The 19,922-nt window shown below is 34.8% G+C and overlaps 1 protein-coding gene across 5 annotated transcripts in view; it reads left to right on the forward strand.

Annotated features, from left to right (window-relative positions):
* The window catches only part of LOC129514427 (pre-mRNA-processing factor 40 homolog A), a 59,229-nt gene that overhangs the window by 1,845 nt on the left and 37,462 nt on the right, over window positions 1–19,922 (forward strand). For 4 of the 5 annotated variants that reach the window (XM_055332979.1, XM_055332980.1, XM_055332981.1 and 1 more), the window contains exons 3-5: window positions 11,272–11,352; window positions 12,702–12,732; window positions 15,360–15,376. In XM_055332979.1, the coding sequence (XP_055188954.1) occupies window positions 11,272–11,352; window positions 12,702–12,732; window positions 15,360–15,376 (129 nt within the window). Of the gene's footprint in view, window positions 1–1,177; window positions 1,258–11,271; window positions 11,353–12,701; window positions 12,733–15,359; window positions 15,377–19,922 lie in introns of all 5 variants that reach the window. The other variant, XM_055332984.1, reaches the window with a different exon arrangement.

Genomic DNA, 19,922 nt, shown 5'->3' on the forward strand with positions numbered 1-19,922 from the left:
TGTAGTCTTTTTAGTGTCATGACTTTATTTTTCCAAATAGGTCAATTGAAGTTAAATGTTTGAAGAGTGATTATTATTTTATAGGTCAACGTATTTTATGTCTGTGGACCACATAGATGCATAGAATCTAAAAATAGCAATTGCTTACGCCTTTACCTTAGAGTAAAGTTTATTCCTGAAATAACTTCCTCTTGTGTGTGTGTGTGTGTGTGTGTGTGTGTGTGTGTGCCCGCGCGCGTGCGCGCACTCGGTGGGGGTAGAGCAGGGAGGTTCTACTCTGATTTGATTCTTCATAGGACAGTGCCATATAGGGGGTTCATTTTCCACTTAAACTGTTTGGTTTTTGTTTTGTTTTAAATGCTTATTGCTTCTGCACTCCTGCTTTTGAGCTGTCCCTTTCATCTCCAGCATAAATGTAAATGGACATTTTGTGGGAGTGATTTGGAACAAAAGGTTTTAATGCTGACTCAGTGAATTCAGTAGAACTGAGTTCCTAGAGAAGCATCCAAGAAAGGTAACAGGTTCAGTTACCATGAATAATTTCATGCTCCCTGTCAGGTTCTGTAATACATAGACTCTTTGGTGGCTGAGTTCTTTCCATTTGAGTATCTCAATAAATCATCAAAAATTTAGGCTAGTAAAATATTTTGGAAAGTCAGTCAATTAGGTATGGTCTTTCTGCTAATTAATACTGTTTGTGTTGATAATCAGTTAAGCCTTGATATTTTAAGTTATTGGTGAAATTGTAGTGGAGAAAGGAGCTTACTTTGTGTCTTTCTCTTTTAACCTTAGGAGTAGAAGGGCTTAATGTCAAGTGATTTTCTTCTTTTTAATTTGAAATATAGCCCTTAATTTTGTATAAAAATCTTTATTCAAAGACACCAGGCCCAAAAGATTCTGCCTGTAGGAATTGAGTGGTTTTTTTTTTTTTGTTTTTTTTTTTTGTTTTTTTATAAAAGAACCATTTATTCTGTTGTTCTGGAATAACACAAGTTTTAAAACTCCCTTAGATGATGGAGAAACAACTCTGATTCCTCTTCTGTTTCTTTCCATCTCTAAGCAGCAAGGAGCTCTTCTGGTTTTCTTAGTAGAGCTGCTCTAACTAGATAATGAGCTTTAAAAAATATTTATTCTTTAAATGCTCTGGTTCTTATTTAAAATTAGTTTCTTTCCACAGAAAGATAAAATAAAACAATTTGCTACTGCCAGATGCTTCTCTCTTTTCTGGGGCCTTCTGTTTCCATTGGGCCAATCAAGGTAAGTTTTGCAAGGGATTGACCTGCTTACCCTTGCTGTAATGGTGCTATTGCACTACCAAACCAAGACACCAGCTAGTCATTTCTAGTACAATGCAGATTTTATTTATTTTTTTTAAGTACTTTTGTGTATTTCATTGGCATAAGCTGGTCACAGTTTGTTTATGGCCCTTTCTCTTTAGCTGTATCAGTGATCATCGTCCTAGTAAGGTTACTTGATATTTGTTACACATCCATTCAAATACTCTTAATTTTACCTTGAGATTTTCTTCTTTTTTTCTAGACCAGTGTATGCCATGTACCTTTAAGTTATACCTATTTAGATGTTTAAAAGTCTCTCCCTGTCAGCTCCTGTTAGGAGAATGAATGAACGACTTAAGGGTCCAGCTCTTTTAGGGTCCCAAGAGAATCCCCACTGTTTTTCCTTAAAATTAGATACTTCTTTTGTCTTCTTAATCTCTTAAATGGGGCCCAAATCTTGGTAAAAGTAATTCTTTATTTGAGCTTTCGTAACAGACTGGGAGGGCATGGATAATTTAAATACTCAAGTAATCTAGAATTCTAATTTAAAGCTCAGTAAATAACTACCTTAAAAATAAAAGTTGACAGCACAGTACTCACTCAGAGGTGTTAATGGTCAGAAGTTCATGAGAGACAGCAGGGTGCCTGTGAATGACACAGTTCAGTGCAGGGACACAAAGTTGGTAGGGTTCTGCCGTTCAATTTTAAAAAGTTAAAAAGTCAGTTTACAAATTTTTTAAGAGTTTGGTCCTGAGGGTGATGGAAACTTAATGTATGTTGCCTACTTCACATTAATATCTCATTCTGGGACCAGCCGAAAATGAAAATTGGTGCTAGTCTTACTCGCTAAGTGCTTCTGGTGTTTGGAATGTTATATGGGCACAGCAGGAAATTTTAAAACTTGTTTGTAAGATAATATGCAGACTGGACAGAATTAACCTTTAGGAGCCAGAAGTCATAATTTTTCAAATGAAAAAGTTATTTAGATTAAAAGAGTACTAGGTTTTCTGAAGGGTTTTGTTTGTTTTTATTTATTTATTTATTTTTGTACTTATTCAGGAGATTGACTACAGTGCCCTTTATAGGATTCAGGTTGAATCTGTTATTACTGAAAAATAGATTTCATCTCAATTATCTATGACATAGGTTACATTTGCTTCTTACTGTACGTTAACTTCATATGGGAAAGTTGTCCTAGTTTTACAGGATTATAGACTCTTATAGTTGGAAGGGACTGAAAGTTGCATGGACTTTAATATGGAAATTAAATAATGCTTTATCACTGGTTAAAAAAACTGTTAGTAATATTTTCCCTACTTGGTGGGAATACTCAAAAATTTGCAGTAGAGATTTGCCTTAAGATGTGATTGTATGTGAGGCCATTTTCCACTTACATGGTCAGTAATGTTTTTCTTTTAAAATATTATCACCTCTTACAAATTTTTGTTGTACTTTCTACACAAAGGACATGCAAGTCCTACCTTTATCACAGGTGATTTTGCCCTCATTAAAATCCTAAGAAAGTCCTCCTAGTTGGCTCTTTGTTTTTTTTGTTTTGTTTTGTTTTGTTTTTTTCATTTTTAATTTTTCTTTAAATGAGAAAAGTGGAGTAAAAGCCGTAAGGTCTCTTTCAGCTCTAACAACCTATGATTCAATTCAGGTCATTTGATGAGAAGAGTAGGTGATATGTATGAGATTTTATGGGTTGATATGTACTTAAAAACAAAATTCTTTAGTAATGCCTTCCTAATTCTAATTATTCAGTACTCTTTTTGCCTTTGTTCAGTAAGTTTGTAAATGAATGCTTTTCACAAATGAGTTTGATTTTCTTGTTCTTACATTGAGTAAGGCAGGCTTTAACAGATCTTGAGTCTATTCCTGCTGCCATCTGGACCCAAGTAGTATATACTGCCATGCCCAGGATACTCTTGACAAGCTTTGAGCTGGTTTTCTTGCTTCAAGCCTCCCCCCCTCAGATTCTTTTAGAGTTCAGCATGTTGTCTCCTTGCCCAAGAGCCTCCAGTGCTTTTCTGTACCTATGGTATAATGTCTAAATTCCACACTTTATAACTTTCAAGAATCTCCCAGGTCCAACTAAGTGCATGAGTCTGAGCTGCATGCCTTCACACTCCCTAATTTGAACCCAGGCTGTTTTCTCTATCTTGAGTGATTGTATCAGTTCATGACTGAGCTCATGCTGTTCGTGTCCTCCTGTCCACAGCTCACTGCCACCATGAACTTTCCTTTACTTATCTAAGTTCTACCATTTCAAGTTTTGCCTTCCTCCGGAGATCCTCAGTAATAACTTTGCCCAACATATACTTTCCCTTCAAATTATTAAAATAAAATCCTATGTAATTTGCCTGTAACTCTGTTGCACTTATTTGGGATTTATTTTTGTTTTATGGTGTATTTGCTCTTTCCAGCATGTAATAGACTGTAAGCTCTTAGAGGGCAGGGCCTATGTTTTGTACTTTTTAAGAAGTCCACAGGTGCTGAGCACAGTTCTCAGCACAGCATGGATGCTCAGTAAAATACTTGTTGAATGAATGAAACAAAAACATACTCTTTCCCACTTTATAGGCCATGAAGATAGATGTTACATGTGACTATTTTCAGTGGTTACTTGTGACTTTACACTGTTACAACTTAATTCTTATTTTTAGTGTTTGTCTCTCTAGTTTTTTCATTTGATAAAAATGGAAGATAAAATGTAATAATTTTTGGTGAATAAAGCAAAAGTACGTATTTCCATTTATTTTTAAATAATAGACAACTATGTTTCTATCTGTTTGATTTTAGTGATGGTCTTTTTTAAAGAAGTTTTACCACAAACTTTTGCATACCCTCAGGAAAAATGATGATTTGGAATATAGGCCTTCCAGAGAAATCCAAAGTGTTGGTATCCTAGATTTATCTGACTGATTTTGACCAATTAATTTGTTCCTGTTACTTTTAAGTGACCTTTATTTTGGGCATTTACAGAATCCATGCCATTGAATTGGGTATTAGTAAGTGACAAAAAGGCTTTTTTTCCCATTAGGTTATTTGTTCATAATCTTGAATCTCAGTAACTTTCTGTGTACATTTATGTTACCCAGGCAAGTATTTTTTAAAAAATAGATTGACCCAGACCTAGGTGCGTATAACTTCTCGGCTGTGTATGTAGTTAGATGTTGATAGATTTACTAATGATACTATTTTTTTTTTAGGTAGCATTTCAGTTACATATGAACTCATCTATTTAAAAACTTTAGCTAGAGTAATGTTTCAGAGTATGGAGAGTATTTGGAGAGATGTAAGAAGACAATGTAAGTGTGGAAGAATGGAGTGTACTCCTCTCCTTTGAGATTCACAGGACACAGTGTTTCCTAAAGCTGCTGGGAAGTCTTGCAGAAGCCTTTTAAAACTATTTTTCTCAGTGTTTCTTGATTTTTGGGCTTTTTTTAGCCATCTTCCCCTCCTCCACTTCCCCAGGTTCCCCTTCCCCCCTCCCCCCGTTACATGTTTATTTTGCTTTGTCTAGCACATTGCATGGAATTAATGTCGCATGGAATTACCATTTTGTGAGAAATGTATTGAAGCTGTTTTTCAATTTAGTCTGGTCTTTAGGAGGAAGAGGCAACATCGAAATTAGTATTAACAGGTATGATGAAGCACTTAAAGAGTGCAGTGAATGTATTCATTAAGTAACAGGATTAAAAAGGAAAGAGAACAAATCTCAACAGCTTAACAGGTTGATTTTTAATTGGGTTTGTTAGAAATGTTGATGATGTGACTTAAAATCCTCATAAAACTGAATCAGTAGCTAGTAAAGGTACCTGGGTATATCCCATAGCTCTCTACTGGGGTATTTGTCTTTTAACTAGAGATGATAAGGCTAAGTTGCAATGATTTTTGGAGTGAGTAGATTACTGTCTTGTCTAGAAGTTGTTGGTCTTTCATTCTTACTTTTTCTATAACTTCATATTACTTTTAGTCGGTAGGCATTTAAGTCTCCTGGCTGTGGTGTTAAGATGAAAAACGGGGATCCCTGGGGTGGCTCAGCGGTTAAGTGCCTGCCATCAGCCCAGGGCGTGATGCCGGAGTCCCTGGATCAAGTCCCACATCGGGCTCCCTGCAGGGAGCTGCTTTTTCCATTTGCCTGTGTCTCTGCCTCTCTCTCTGTCGCTCATGAATAAATAAATAAAATCTTAAAAAAAAAAATGAAAAACGTATATATCTTACATTGATATGTACCTTATTCCCTCCTATGCCTGGTATTCCCTCACGTGCCTGGCTGAACTTTACTTTTTTTTATCTTCTAACTGCTGTGATTTGGCTGTCATGATATTTGTAGACATTTGGAAGTTTTATGGAGATGAATCTTTTATATTTCTTTTCTTTCTCTAGAAGTAATTAGACATTCCTCTTATTAAAGAAAAGTTAATTGTAGTACTGGTAGTACTAAAGATAATGGTGTTTTGCATAATGGGCTTTAAGGAAAATCTTCTAATTGCTTCTTTTTTACTTGATACCCTGTACTCAAAGTGGAAATCTGAGTCTTCTCCAGATCTGAGTGATGCTGGTAGCTATATGTTTTGAAAGACTAAACATGTCAGCAAGAGAGGACTGTTCTGAGTTGAAATATAGTTTGCTTTATCTACAGCTTTGATTTTTTTTTCCCCCTTAAAACTTGTTTATCTTAGACTTACAAAGTTCACACTACATTACAAATATAATTTTACTCATTAGGACCTGATCTTCTGTTTGGGTTAAGACTTTATCTTTTGATTAATGAATGAACATTTAAGTTTCTGTCCAGAAACATGGGCTTTGGTATAGTTTCCTTGGCCATGTGCTACAAGACAATGGTTAATTCTCGGAAAGGTGATTTTTCAGTAATTTCAAGGTTATTACATATTTATTAGCATATATTAAATACAATAGAAAATTTTTTCGTCTATGTGGAAACAAGAACTAGTCATAAAATTGTCTCTTCGAAGCATTTGAGTTTCTGCTATGTCCATGTATCTGTCCTGTACCCTGGTAATATGTACATAAATGAGACATGCTCCTTGTTCTAAAGGTTCCTGATAGAAGAAACTAGAAAGTTGAGTTTCATATAAACAACATATAATGATTTAAATAGATCTAAAACTGGATCTAGCTTAAAAGACTCGGAGTAGGGGATAGTGACAGTCTTATGTCCATCTATACTTGTGTCCTAGAGGGCTTACATTCAAAAGAAGGCTTAGATGACTCTTTAGAGGAAGTTTTAAAGTCTAATTCTGTGTGACTTGAGACATCACTGTTTGTATATATATCCCTAATATGTTGAGTTTTTTTCTTTTTTTAAAAAAATTTATTTATGATAGAGAGAGAGAGGCAGAGACATAGGCAGAGGGAGAAGCAGGCTCCATGCACCGGGAGCCCGACGTGGGATTCGATCCCGGGTCTCCAGGATCGCGCCCTGGGCCAAAGGCAGGCACCAAACCGCTGTGCCACCCAGGGATCCCTACGTTGAGTTTTTTAAAAATTAAAATTAATTTATTAAAATGATAGTTTTTATTTATATTTAAGTTTTTGAGTCTGTTTCTCTTTATATTTTCTTCCTCATTTAAAAAATTGGGGGTTTAGTAAGAGGCAGTGGGCTAAGTATCATTAATAATTTAAACTATTAACTTGTTCTTTTGCATATAGTTTTTTTTATGGTTTCAGGAAATATGATTGTAATACTTAATCTGTGTTAGAAGGAATTATTGCTATCACTGTCTTTGTATGTAACTTTGAGAAGTTGATATACCTTAACTGAATTTGATCCTTCTGAGTCTGAAGAGGGTTGGCATTCATTCATAAGGTAAGTTAGTGATGTAAAAGTGGTTTTTAAATACTAGACTTAATAGCTTCTGTGTACTTGTGGAATTTGACTTAAACATATTAAAAGGAACCAAGTTAAAAGGCAAGAATCCGACTTTTTAGATAATTTGCAACTTAAGATTTGCAGAAAGAATGGTTTTTAAAAATCAACCAAATTTAAAAGTTCATATTTAAACAAAAGATGCTTAGTTTGTGTGATTTCTTTCCAGCAGGAAAAACTTCAGGAAATAATTATGAAGAAAAGAACTTTTGAAGCGCGAAATATTTTCACTGTGTGAAGATTTTCACTTTTGTTTTGATATCGTGAAAGAATTAGGCTAATTTAGTTTTATGTTTTTTTACAATTTAATGTGTTGTAGAATTAACAATTGCTTTTATTATTTTACCTTTAGTTTTAAAAATAAAGAAAAGTGAAGCAGGCTTGTCTTATCTAACGTTAGGAACTTTCCAAATTGGGATACTAAGAATGAGCCAACTGTGCAGTGCTTTCTAGTTTCTACTTGTTTTTTATCGATACCTGTATTCCTTTTGAAGGCATCTTGATAATTGAACTTAATATCTTAAAAGAACAGTACACATTGAAAAATTTTTAGGTAGTATACATATACAAATGGTTAGCCATTTAGGAATGAAATTTACCAAACAGTATATCTGAATTTTTTTTTTTGGTTTTAAAAACTGCCAAAGTGTCTGTAAAATTCAAATATATTGTATTTTAGACAGTTTAGCTTTTGTCTTACATGTGTTTTTACCTTTCCCATTTTCTCCTGTTTCCTAAAAATTTGTAACACTTAATATATTTGCCAGAGTAGCTTAAATGGAAATTTCTAAAGCTCTACATGGCTTTGATTTTATAGTGTGCTTCTCATTAAGCTTATATGAATTAACACTTTGTAGCTTTAAGAGTGATGTGACAATTGGAATTTATAGTGGCATCATTGTAGCAGCTATGTTAAGAATTTGTTCCTTTAACTATTTGGAACCAACGACTCATTTTCATTGAACTTTTGATGTCATCAGTGGTAAGACACTCCGTTATATTGTGTGCCGTTAGTGAGAAGAAAAAAAACCTAATGAGAAGTCTAAAATACTCTGCAGATAAAACTGGGAGACCAAGGGTCTATTCCCTTCAACGTGAAGCAAGAAGTAAACCTACCATGCTGGGAGGGATGACAAAATAACTTTTGAATGCCTCAACTTTGATTATTGGGCAGAGGGAGGGGAAAGTCACTTCTGTGGATTTGAACACAGATCTCGTTAGCTTGCCACCTGGATCAGTTTGGTATTAAAATAATAATGGAAAGCTTAGAAAATTTCAGTGGTTTCATATTGATGGTGCTGTCAAGTGACTGGCCTAAATCAACACAGCATCCTTGTTAAATTCAGATTGGTTGAAACCTATATCCCCATATTATATTTATCCTAGAATTAATTAAAAAAGGAAATTATAACATTTCCACAAAGTAGATTCTTCAGGCTTTGAGAAACAAGTTTTTTGGTGATGCTCAGACCTCTGGAAGAGCTCTTAATTTGTCGGTTCTTACAATAACTTCTCATGAGAATATAGCATTTTCCACATTTATGTTTTTGTTCTTTGGTTTCATACCCCTCAGAATTTATAGAGATATTTAGGGAGAACTTAAATTTTTGTTTAATATGATATCTCATTCACATATTTCCATAAATGTAAAACTCTATTTTGAAATAGAGAATGCCAACCTCAGAATTTGGGGAGTTAAAGGTTCAAAGACCCCCAGACTCAGGTTTTATATCTGGGGAAGACTTTATGCCACAGTGTTTCATTGTCCTGGTATTTGGACACACTTCAGTCTTGACAAGTGTGGTCCCTTTGGGGTTAGTCCTCAGACTGGATGAAGAGAAGCACTGGTGGGACTCCCTCAAAACTGGAGTTTGGGGAGTATGTTCCAGAGCATTGTCTCCTCTGCTTCAATTTTTGCTACAAAATCAACATTGACTCTTCATCATCTTTTTATTTGAAACATATAAAAGTCTATTTGCAAAAAGCTTAGGTGTTCTTAGTTAAAAATTAAGTGACTCTGATAGCAGAAAGTGCTAAAACAGCGGTTTCGTTTTTTTAAAAAAACAGCAACAACAAAAATCCCCGGTGCCCTAAATCTCATTCTATGACCAGTTCCACAAGTTTTAGGCTAAAGGCAGATTTTTGAGATGTTTTAAAATTTGAAATATGGGAAGAACAATTGAGAGAATTCTATCAAACTCTGCTCTTTAATGATTTTTAAATGTTGTTTGCTTTGTCACTGGCCTGTTCTGGCCAATTCTTACTATGTTGTAAGGGGTTGTGGTTTTGGTTTTGGTTTTTGTCCGTTGTTTTTTAAGTGGGATTTGATCACTGTCTTACGAAGTTTCATGTAATTTCAACTTGAAATTACATTTTATACTGCTATTATGTGGGAATATTGTTGCGTGATGGAGATTTTACCTCCACTTATGTCTTTATTTCTTCTGAGAAAATGCTTTTTTCTCAAGTTTTCAAAGTTCAGTTTTCCAATTTAGCTTAGAATTCTAGTTGATGGATATGTTACCAGCTTTGAATTTTATATATAGGCCATTTTAAATACGAGGCTGTTTCTTTCTGTTGCTCAGCATGCCTCCCCAGAAGTCAGTTATGTAGTACTTAAAGAATTCATACCTGTGGGGCACTTGGGTGCTTGGTCGGTTAAATGTCTGCCTTGAGCTCAGGTCACAATCCCAGGGTCCTGGGATCGAGCCCCACATTGGGCTGGCTCCCTGCTCAGTGGAGAGCCTATTCTCTCTTTCTCTGCTGCTCTCCTTGCTTATGCAAGTGCTCTCTCTCTGATAAATAAAATCTTAAAGAATTCACACCTACTTTGCTGTAAGCCTAAAGTGAAATTAGTTGTGAGGGTGTATCTGTTGGGAGTAGGGAGAAGAGGGGACAAGCCTAGTTCTCATTTGATTGCTGTTTTTCCCCTTACTATATCAATTCTCTAATTTTTAGTCAGGGTGGCGGAGACTTGTGTTTCTGTTTTCAAATTCTATATCTTTTTTTTTTTTTCAACTGCTGTTTCACCATATATTCCAAGTAATAGTCAAATGTTTCCTGTCAAGTTCTTGTTTCATGATGGTTAAGCAATTTATTAAATATTTTAAGGAACAAAATAAACCTTTGTATTTTAATCTGTTAATACAGTGCTACTTTATTTTAATGGTGCTTTACCCTGGTTTTGTTTCGTGAGTGGACTTTTCCAAATAGTAAAATTCACTGTGCCAAGTGTTCTTATCTGTGTTTAGTGGGCTTTATATGTTCCTTTTGACCAGTATGCTTCTCAGTTGTTTCTAGTTCTCCAATTTTCATTTAATTTGAAACTGCTTGAATACCTGGTTACCTTATTCCATTACCTATGATTATTGTATACAAGTTTTATTTCCATCCATGTTTTTCTTAGATTTGCTCATATTAAAATCAAAAGTATAATGTGGGATTGTACTAATAGGGATGAATATTAGGTCAAAATCCTATATTAATCTTCATGATTTTTATTTATACTTAGTGAAGATTCATTCATAGATTTAGATGGCAGTCATTGGGAGACTAATATTTTCTTTCTTCAGATATTCACATATGTGCTTTATTAAGTTTTTCTTTCCAAGAGAGGACATAGGTGATGTGTCTGGAATTTGTTTTTTACATATTTTTTATGGTTGTTGAATTTTAAGCACTTTTGATCAAATTTGAATTTTTTAAAGAGCCAGATTGCTGTAAAATTTGTTGAATACAGATATAGTCAGTGGTGAGAACTACAAAAAATTTTTGTCTTGCTCCAAAGAAGGAAGAAAAAAAACCATGAGTGATGAGTTAAAATTAAAAGATTAATATTGTCAAATTCACATTGGAAATAACATAGTAAGTGTAAACCTAACTTTTAAGTTTGTTAAAATAATTTTAACTATACATTAAATATTAGCTCATTGATAAAATACTTCATTCATTCAACAAGCACTTACTAAGCATACTATTGATACTACATAGTTTTCACTGGGTTTAAATCGTGAGCTGTACATATTAGCTTTGATAGCCAGATTAATAAAGTTCTATTTGGTTTTATTTAGTAACCTTTTTTTACTTTCATTCTAGATGCCTGGAATGATGTCTTCAGTAATGCCTGGAATGATGATGTCTCATATGTCTCAGGCTTCCATGCAGCCTGCCTTACCGGTAATCTAGTAAAAATAATTATTTACTGTGATGTTTTGACTACTTTTATTTATGAAATACTGTACTGTCTATATATTTTCAGGCAATTCTGTTAGCTTTCTAAGTCTGTCTTGAGTACTGTATTACTGTATGTAATGCAAGGTGGAAATTACAGTGGTAATTCAACCCCTGAGCCACCCAGGTGCTCCAATTTAGCACAGTTCTTAATTGCTATACACTGATCTCTACTCCTATTGGAGGATCTTCTTGTTCCTCTCCCTAATACACTTTATTCATTCCACCTCCATGTCTTAGCTCAAGCCATTTCCGCATCCCTCCCCCCCCCCCCGCCCCCTGATGCCCTTTTAACCCAAACTAGATTTTAGTTATCCTTCAAGGTTCTTGAATGATAGGCATTCACATTTATTTGTATACTTATATATACATTCTTAATTGTTAATTCTATATTAAGAGTAGAATACTAAGAAGTAATAATTTGTCAGCCAGAAGCATTTTATTGGTCTGGTAGTGTTCTAATCTTAAAGAGTAGACATTTGCTCTGCTGAGTGTTAATTAACGGATGTAATATGGTTTAGTACTAGATCCTAGATTTAGAAATCAAAGATTTTATTCTAAATTTACATTTCATGAGACTTGAGTGATGGCACATTGCTTACATAATCCTTCACAGTCTTATCACCCTTACTGGATTATGCAGCAATATGTAAAGTATTATGATATTCATAATAGCATAACTTATTTATTACCTGATAACCTAGTGGTTGTAATGAGCATATTCCACTGGGGTGGTAAGTTTGCAATGTCTTACCCAAAACCTTTAGGCCAAATATATATTTCAAAATGTTTTAATGTTATAGAAGAATACTTTGTATATTCTGTATATCTTATAAAGATTTCCTTTGAGGTCCTGTATAGTGCCTTATAATTTCAAGCACAGTATTTCTGTAGCAGAACTTAAGAATATTCTCTTTGGGATGGGATGAATAAAGAGCTCATGTCATTCATAGCAGATTTTGCCTCTGTAATGAGTGTTTGTATGAAAGTTGAAAAAACTTGGTTTTTAGAGCTTTTTCGGTATCAGAATTGTGGGTAAATGGTTGTGGATCTATATGTAACTGATGATCATATAAATAAAACACTTAAAGTGCTTCAGTAGCCCTGGGTTATTGATGTTTTTCAATTTAAAATGAACTCAAGGAACTAAAACCACTGAAACTTCCTGAGAAACTTTGAGTCAGTGGCTTGAGAATTATACATAAAAAGGACTATATTTGTGCTTTTTGAGGAAGTTATATAAAATACAGTTTAAACAAGGTGAATATTACTAATTACATTTTTTTTTCTTACAGCCAGGAGTAAATAATATGGATGTAGCAGCAGGTATGTACATTCATGGTGGTAAATATCAGACTTCATTTGGACAATAACTATTATACTGGTATAACAAGGAATAAAAACATTGTCACTTCTTGGGTTTTATGATTAGCTCCTGATTTTTTTTTTCTCTGTCCTTTCGTTTTAAGTAATGAGAAATAGGGATACTATTCATAATTGAATTCCATAAAGAATTGCCATAATTTTAGATCAGGAGTTCTGGGACCACATTTGGTCTACAGTTATACTTTAGCCCATACAATGTTTTAAATTTAATAATTAGTTGCTGACATTTAAAGTCTTGGGCCATATGTAACAATTAGATTTATTTTTTTACACAAAGATTGAATTTATCTTGAAAAACTGGATTATCTGAATATTTATTGTTTGTAATGGTGCTTATCAGCATAGTAGGTAGAGAATATTTGATTTTTTTTTTTTTTTTTAATGATAAGTCTCAGAGAGAGAGAGAGAGAGAGAGAGGCAGAGACACAGGCAGAGGGAGAAGCAGGCTCCATGCACCGGGAGCCCGATGTGGCACTCGATCCCGGGTCTCCAGGATCGCGCCCTGGGCCAAAGGCAGGCGCCAAACCGCTGCGCCACCCAGGGATCCTGGTAGAGAATATTTGAATGAAAAATTATGGTTGAGGGCAGCTGAGTGTCTCAGTGGTTGGGTGTCTGCCTTTGGCTCAGGTCATGATCCTGGGATTGAGTCCTGCATCAGGCCCCTCACAGGGAGCCTGCCTCTGTCTCTCCCTCTCTCTCATGAATAAGTAAATAAAATCTTTAAAAAAAAGAAGAAGAAAAAGAAAAATTCTGATTGAGTCCATTATTTGTACTCAGACATTGTGGAATTGGATATTAACTCCTTACTTTGGATATGGAGCATGTACTCTCATTAGCTTTCTGGACTATTTCATAGTCTATTCTGTTACCTGCTTGTCCTTATAGTCATTGGAATTTGAAAGCCTTGTGATAATTTTTTTTTATCAACCAATTATCAGTAACTGTTTTGACTTGTGTACCTTTCATACATATTAGTAATGCCTCAGTTTTCCATGAGTAAAGAATGTTCTAGATAAATTGGTATTGCAGATGCTGAATTTTATTCCATGGTTATGCCAAATTGTTTTTGTTTTGGTTTGTTTTGGTTTTTAGGGCAAGGGAGAGGGGCCAGAGGGATAGGGAGAAAGAGAATCTCAAGCAGGCTCCACGTCCAGGGTGGGGTCTTACACAGGGCTTAATCTCACATCATGACCTGAGCCGAAATCAAGAGTCATTGAACTGAGCTACCTAGGCATGCCTGAAACTTTTTTTATGTGATTTGAAACATTTAGAATGCACCATGTGCTTTCCTACAGGTTTATATGAGTTATAATGGATCTTTTTAAGATGTTTCACAAATTTCTTTAAGCTGAAATGATGTTCTGAAATGCCTACTATAATATTTTGCGTATTTAGATATCTAGAGCTGATTATTACCCTAAATAATCCTGGAAAATTACCTAAAAATTTTTTTGATTAAAGTATAATTGACTTCGGGTGTACAACATTGTGATTTGATATTTTTATACATTACAAAATGATCCCCACAATAAGTCTAGTTACCTGTCACCATCCAAAGTTATTACAAATTATTAACTGTATTTGCTGTGCTGTACACTACATTGCTTTGACTTACTTATTTTATAACCAGAAGTTTGTGTCTCTTAATCCTGTTTACCTATTTTGCCCTCCCCTCTTTGGTAACCAATGTTTTGTTTCCTGTATCCTGAGTCAGAAACTGACTCATAAAATATCTTAATTACTTTTTAAATGCTTTGTTTCTACCAGTGATGTCCATAGTAGCTTCTTTGACTGTTCTCTGTTTTGTTACTTTATTCCCTCTTTACATATAGTTCTTGTTTTCTTTTTTATACAAAGTTTTAATTTACTAGTTTCTAAAGTTAATGCTTCTTCATTTGACCTTGGTGACAAATGAGCATTTCCCCTTATGTCTAAAGGGGTATTGATAATAATTTAGGATATTACTAATAGACCTTTATGCAATGAAGAAAATGTTCTATAATCTATACTGTCCAATATAGTAGTCATTAGTCAGATGTGATTACTGAGTACTTAAAATTGGCTAGTGCAAAGGAGGAACTGAATTTTTTAATTTAATCTTAAAAATTTTAAGTTAAACAGCGATATGTGATAGCTAGGGGATATTGTATTGTACACCACAAGTCTGGACTTTATATAGTTGAAGGTGCTATAAATCTTAAAGCATAGAATCTGAGGCCTGTGGCATTATTATATTTCAGTAGTGTAGTAGAGAAAGGAATTAATCAAGGTAGACACCTTAAAATAGCAAGTGGAGAAACAAAAGGCAAAGATTGTGAATATTTCTCTAACTCCAAGTGAGTTGGTAGCTTGAAAGCTCCAAGTGCCATTTAAGACTGAAAATGCTTTGCATGTAGATGTTTATTTTGTAAAAAAGAGAACATATACGTATTATGGGACAGTCTTAGGATATTTGGTGTGACATGATAAGGAGGAAGAAATAGTATGAATAAATACTTTAAAAATGTTCACTGAAGGAGAGCATGGTTTATCACATTGTAAATATCGTTCCTTTTTTTATTTTTTAGGTACAGCATCTGGTGCAGTAAGTACCTCTGGAACATATTTATTTCATTATACTTCTTTAGCCTACAACATTGATTCTTATTTCTGTTTTAAGGATCATCTGCTAACTTGAATCTTTTTCCTTTCTTTTCTATGCCAAAGGTTGAAAAATGGTTTGAATGATCTATCTTAAAATTTAATTTTTTTAAAATTTAATTTTGATGGGATTTAATGAAAGAAAAAAGAATCCGATATAGGTCAGATTTTACAAAGATTTGAATTTCCCACTCTTAGTACAATTAGAAGGGAAACAGAACTTATAGGTATACAGTAATTAACCTGATAATTTTCACGTAAGGTTTACATTAGAAGGTACTCCTATATAAAAATTTATGTAACCTTTATTACTGTAAACCTAATATAGACTTGCTAATACATAAAATTTAAAATACTTTTGTTTATACCTTCCCTAATGTCAGAAAGACATAGTATTCAAAATTGCTTTTTTTTTGTTGTTCTTGGTGGTGGTAGTTGGTCCCCTCCCCCCTCAGGAAAGGAGAAATACACTGCTATACTGCATTTCTTTTTTTCCATACTTGAGTTTTTAAGATAATAGTTATTTTTGCTAATGTTGCTGTGTAAGATGTTCATAATAGAACATCTAATAGAATATAATAGAACATATGTTTTTATGATGTTTGTGAAAATAAGCCTGATGAAAGCTTCACTTTAAAGATGCCTATTTACTTATTGATAATAGCCATGTCCTTTGGCCTCAGGGTTTTCTGTAATTTTTTAGTTTATTTTTTAATTCTTTAAAGATCAATGGAAAGAAGAGGGTTTTTTGTTTGCCTGCTTGCTTGTTTTGGGGGGGAGCAAAGGGACAGAAAGAGAATCATTTTAAAGATTTTACTTATTTATTCATGAGAGACACAGAGAGAGTCCAAGACATAGGCAGAAGGAGACGCAGACTCCCGGCGGGGAGCCCAATGCAGGGCTCAATTTCAGGATCATGATCCAAGGCAAAGGCAGCCACTCAACTACTGAGCCACCCAGGTGTCCCACAGAGAGAATCTTAAGCAGACTGCACACTTAGCATGCAGCCAGTGCAGAGCTTGATCTCACCACCATGAGATAGATCATGACCTGAGCTGAAGTCAGGAGTCAGTCACTAATGGACTGAGCCATTAGGCACCCTGGAAAGAAGAGTTTATATGTATAATCTCATTTAATCAAAATAATCCTGAGAGTTGGCTATTATCCCCATGTTATGGTTGAGGAAATGCAAAAAGCTGTGAATTGATTATAAATGTGTTAATATTTTAAATATGAGGGGAAAGACTTTTAATTGTGAACTATATTTAAATGTTTTAAAGTTTCTTATATCTTCTGCTTTAAAAGTTGAATGGTTATAGGGACGCCTGGGTGCCTCAGTCTGTTGAGTGTCGGACTTTACTCAGGTCATAATCTCAGGGTCATGAGATCCAGCCCTGGGCTCTGTGCTAGGTGTGGAGTCTATTTGGGATTCACCGTCTCCTCCTTTACCCCTCTCCTGCTCGCATGTGGGATCTCTGTCTTTCTCTTTAAATAAAATCTTTTTAAACAAAATGTTGAAGAATTATAAAATATCCATGTGGTGTTCTTCCATTACAAGTGCCTGTTTATATTTTTCACTAGTGATAGCTCATGGTTTTTTGTTTGTTTATTTAAATAATGCAGGCTCACTTGGGGGATTAAGAAGCAGACATAAGTTAAAACGAAGAAAGTGAATTTCACCCTACGTTTTTCCACCTCGAAGGGACCACCATTAGTGTTTTGGTTGTGTCAGTTGGCTATCAAACCTTTTTTCCTAAATTGAAATAATCTTTTTTTTTTTTTTTTAAGATTTTATTTATTTGAGAGATAGAAGGTGAGCACACACACTTGAGCAGGTGGGGAGATGCACAGAGAGAGAGGGATAAGCAGGCTCCTTGCTAAGTGGGGCTCCATCCCAGGACTCTGGGATCATGGACTGAGCCACCCAGACACCCTGAAATAGCTTTTTAATCATATGTCAAATTCACACATATTCTGGCTTCTCCTTCTGGGTTTTCTTTTATATTTTCCATCTCTATTTGTTTATTTTTCATCCAGTATTGCACATTTTCTGATTAAAACAGCTTTAATAGTAATCTGGGCGGCTCAGTTAGGCAGCCAAATCTTGATTTCTTCTCAGGTCATGATCTCAGGGTCCTGGAATCCAGCCCTCAAGTCAGACTCTGTGCTCAGCAAGGAGTCTGCTTGAGGGTTCTCTCTGCCCCTCCCCTGCATTTTCTCTCTCTCTCTCTCTCTCTCTCTCTCTCTCTCTCTCTCATATAAATGAATAAATCTTTTAAAAAGTTTATTAAGACACTTCTTTGTTGTTTCTCTCTTCGTTACTGCTTTAGCTATTTTCACATATTAGTGTATGAATTCCTGTATCCCCCTAAAAAATCTGTAAATATACATATACCCACACACACTAAAGACAAAATTGTGGTATTCTGGGATTATATTTAATTCGTTTCAATTTTGGAAGAATTCACATTTTCTACTCTTCTATTTTCCCATCTAAAAATACTGTGTATTTGAAAATTTCCTATTTGCTTTAATTCTTTTTAGATTTTGGGTACACAAATTTGAGTTATTTGAACTCTTCAGATCATGGTCATTGTCATTGATCCTTGGAGGATTCCTCACATATTTTTCCACTTTTTCTTCATCTTCCCTCCCCTCCCTATAACACCCTTCCTAACAGGTGCTCATTTGGTTATATGCCCAAAGATATGCATATATTGGGAAAAGCTTACGAATTTTTTTTGTAGATGTATTGTGGTTTTTTTCTTCTCCTTTTTTCTTTTCTCTCTTTTTTTTTTAAAGATTTATTTATTTATTTAGGCACGTCTTCGTTGTTTCTCTCTTCATTATTGCTTTAGCTATTTTCACATATATAGTGTATGAATTCCTGTATCCCCCTCCAAAAAAATCTGTAAATATATATATATATACCCACACACACTAAAAAGACAAAATTGTGGTATTCTGGGATTATATTTAATTCTCTAGAGAGAGAGAGAGAGAGAGAGAGAGAGAGAGAGGCAGAGACACGGGGAGGGAGAAGCAGACTCCATGGCGGGAGCCTGACTCAGAACTCGATCCTGGGGCTCCAGGATCGCGCCCTGGGCCAAAGGCAGGCGCCAAACCGCTGAGCCACCCAGGGATCCCCCTCTTCTCCTTTTTTCTTTATATGTTTCATACTTGTTTCTTTGTTGAGGTATAATTGACATAACATTTTAGATTGTACAAAATTATTTGTTATCTATACACTGTGAAATGATCACAATTTAGTTAACATCTATTCATACATAGTTGCAGATCTTTTTTTCGTGTGATAAAGACTTTTAAGATTTACTTCCCAAAACTTTGAAATATACAGCACAGTATTATTGTTGTTACTATGCTATGTGTTACATCTCCATGAGTTAACTTATTTTATAACTGGTACTATGCACCTATTTATCCTCTTCACCCATTTCGAACCCTCACCCTCAATCTGTTCTTTGTATCTAAGTTTGGATTTTATATTCTTTTTAAAATTCTATATGTAAGGGAAGTCAAATGGTGCTTACCTTTCTCCATTTGACTTTTCGCTTAACATAACGCCTTCAAGGTCCATCTGTGTTTTGCAAATGGCAAGATTTTATTCTTTTTTATAGCTGAATAGTATTCGTGTGTGTGTGTGTGTGTGTGTGTGTGTGTGTGTGTGTGTGTGTACACCTTTCCTATCTTGGCTTTTGTAAATAAGGCTGCTGTGAACTTGGGGGTACATGTGTCTGTCGTTTTTTTTTTTTTTTTTAATAAATTTATTTTTTATTGGTGTTTAGTTTGCCAACATACAGAATAACACCCAGTGCTCATCCCGTCAAGTGCCACCTCAGTGCCCATCATCCAGTCCCCCCCACCCCCCACCCACCTCCCCTTCCACCACCCCTAGTTTCGTTTCCCAGAATTAGGAGTCTTTCATGTTGTCTCCCTTTCTGATATTTCCCACTCATTTTTTCTCCTTTCCCCTTTATTTCCTTTCACTGTTTTTTATATTCCCCAAATTACATGTGTCTTTTTAAGTTTTCATTTTCTTTGACTAAATACCCAGAAGTGGAATTGCTGGATTGTATGGTAGTTCTATTTCTAAATTTTTGAGGAGCCTTCATATTATTTTCCATAGTGGCTACACTAGTTACATTGCCATCAACAGTACATGTAGGTTTCCTTTTTCCCCACATTCTAACACCTATCTGTTGGCCATCTATATGTGTTTTCTGGGAAAATGTCTATTCAGATGCTCTGCTCGTTTTTTTATCAGATTATTTGGGGGGGGGGGGCTTTTGCTGTGCCTTGTATGAGCTCTTTATATATTTTGGATATTAACTCTATATACATGATTTGCAGATATTTTTCTTCCATTAAGCAGGTTGTTTTTTCATTTTGTTGATTATTGTTTTGTCAAAAGGTTTTTTTTTTTAAGACTTTATTTATCTTATTTTTTTAAAGATTTTATTTATTTATTC

The sequence above is a fragment of the Nyctereutes procyonoides genome, unplaced genomic scaffold, assembly GCF_905146905.1.
Source record: "Nyctereutes procyonoides isolate TBG_1078 unplaced genomic scaffold, NYPRO_anot_genome, whole genome shotgun sequence".
NCBI classification, from domain to species: Eukaryota; Metazoa; Chordata; class Mammalia; order Carnivora; family Canidae; genus Nyctereutes; species Nyctereutes procyonoides.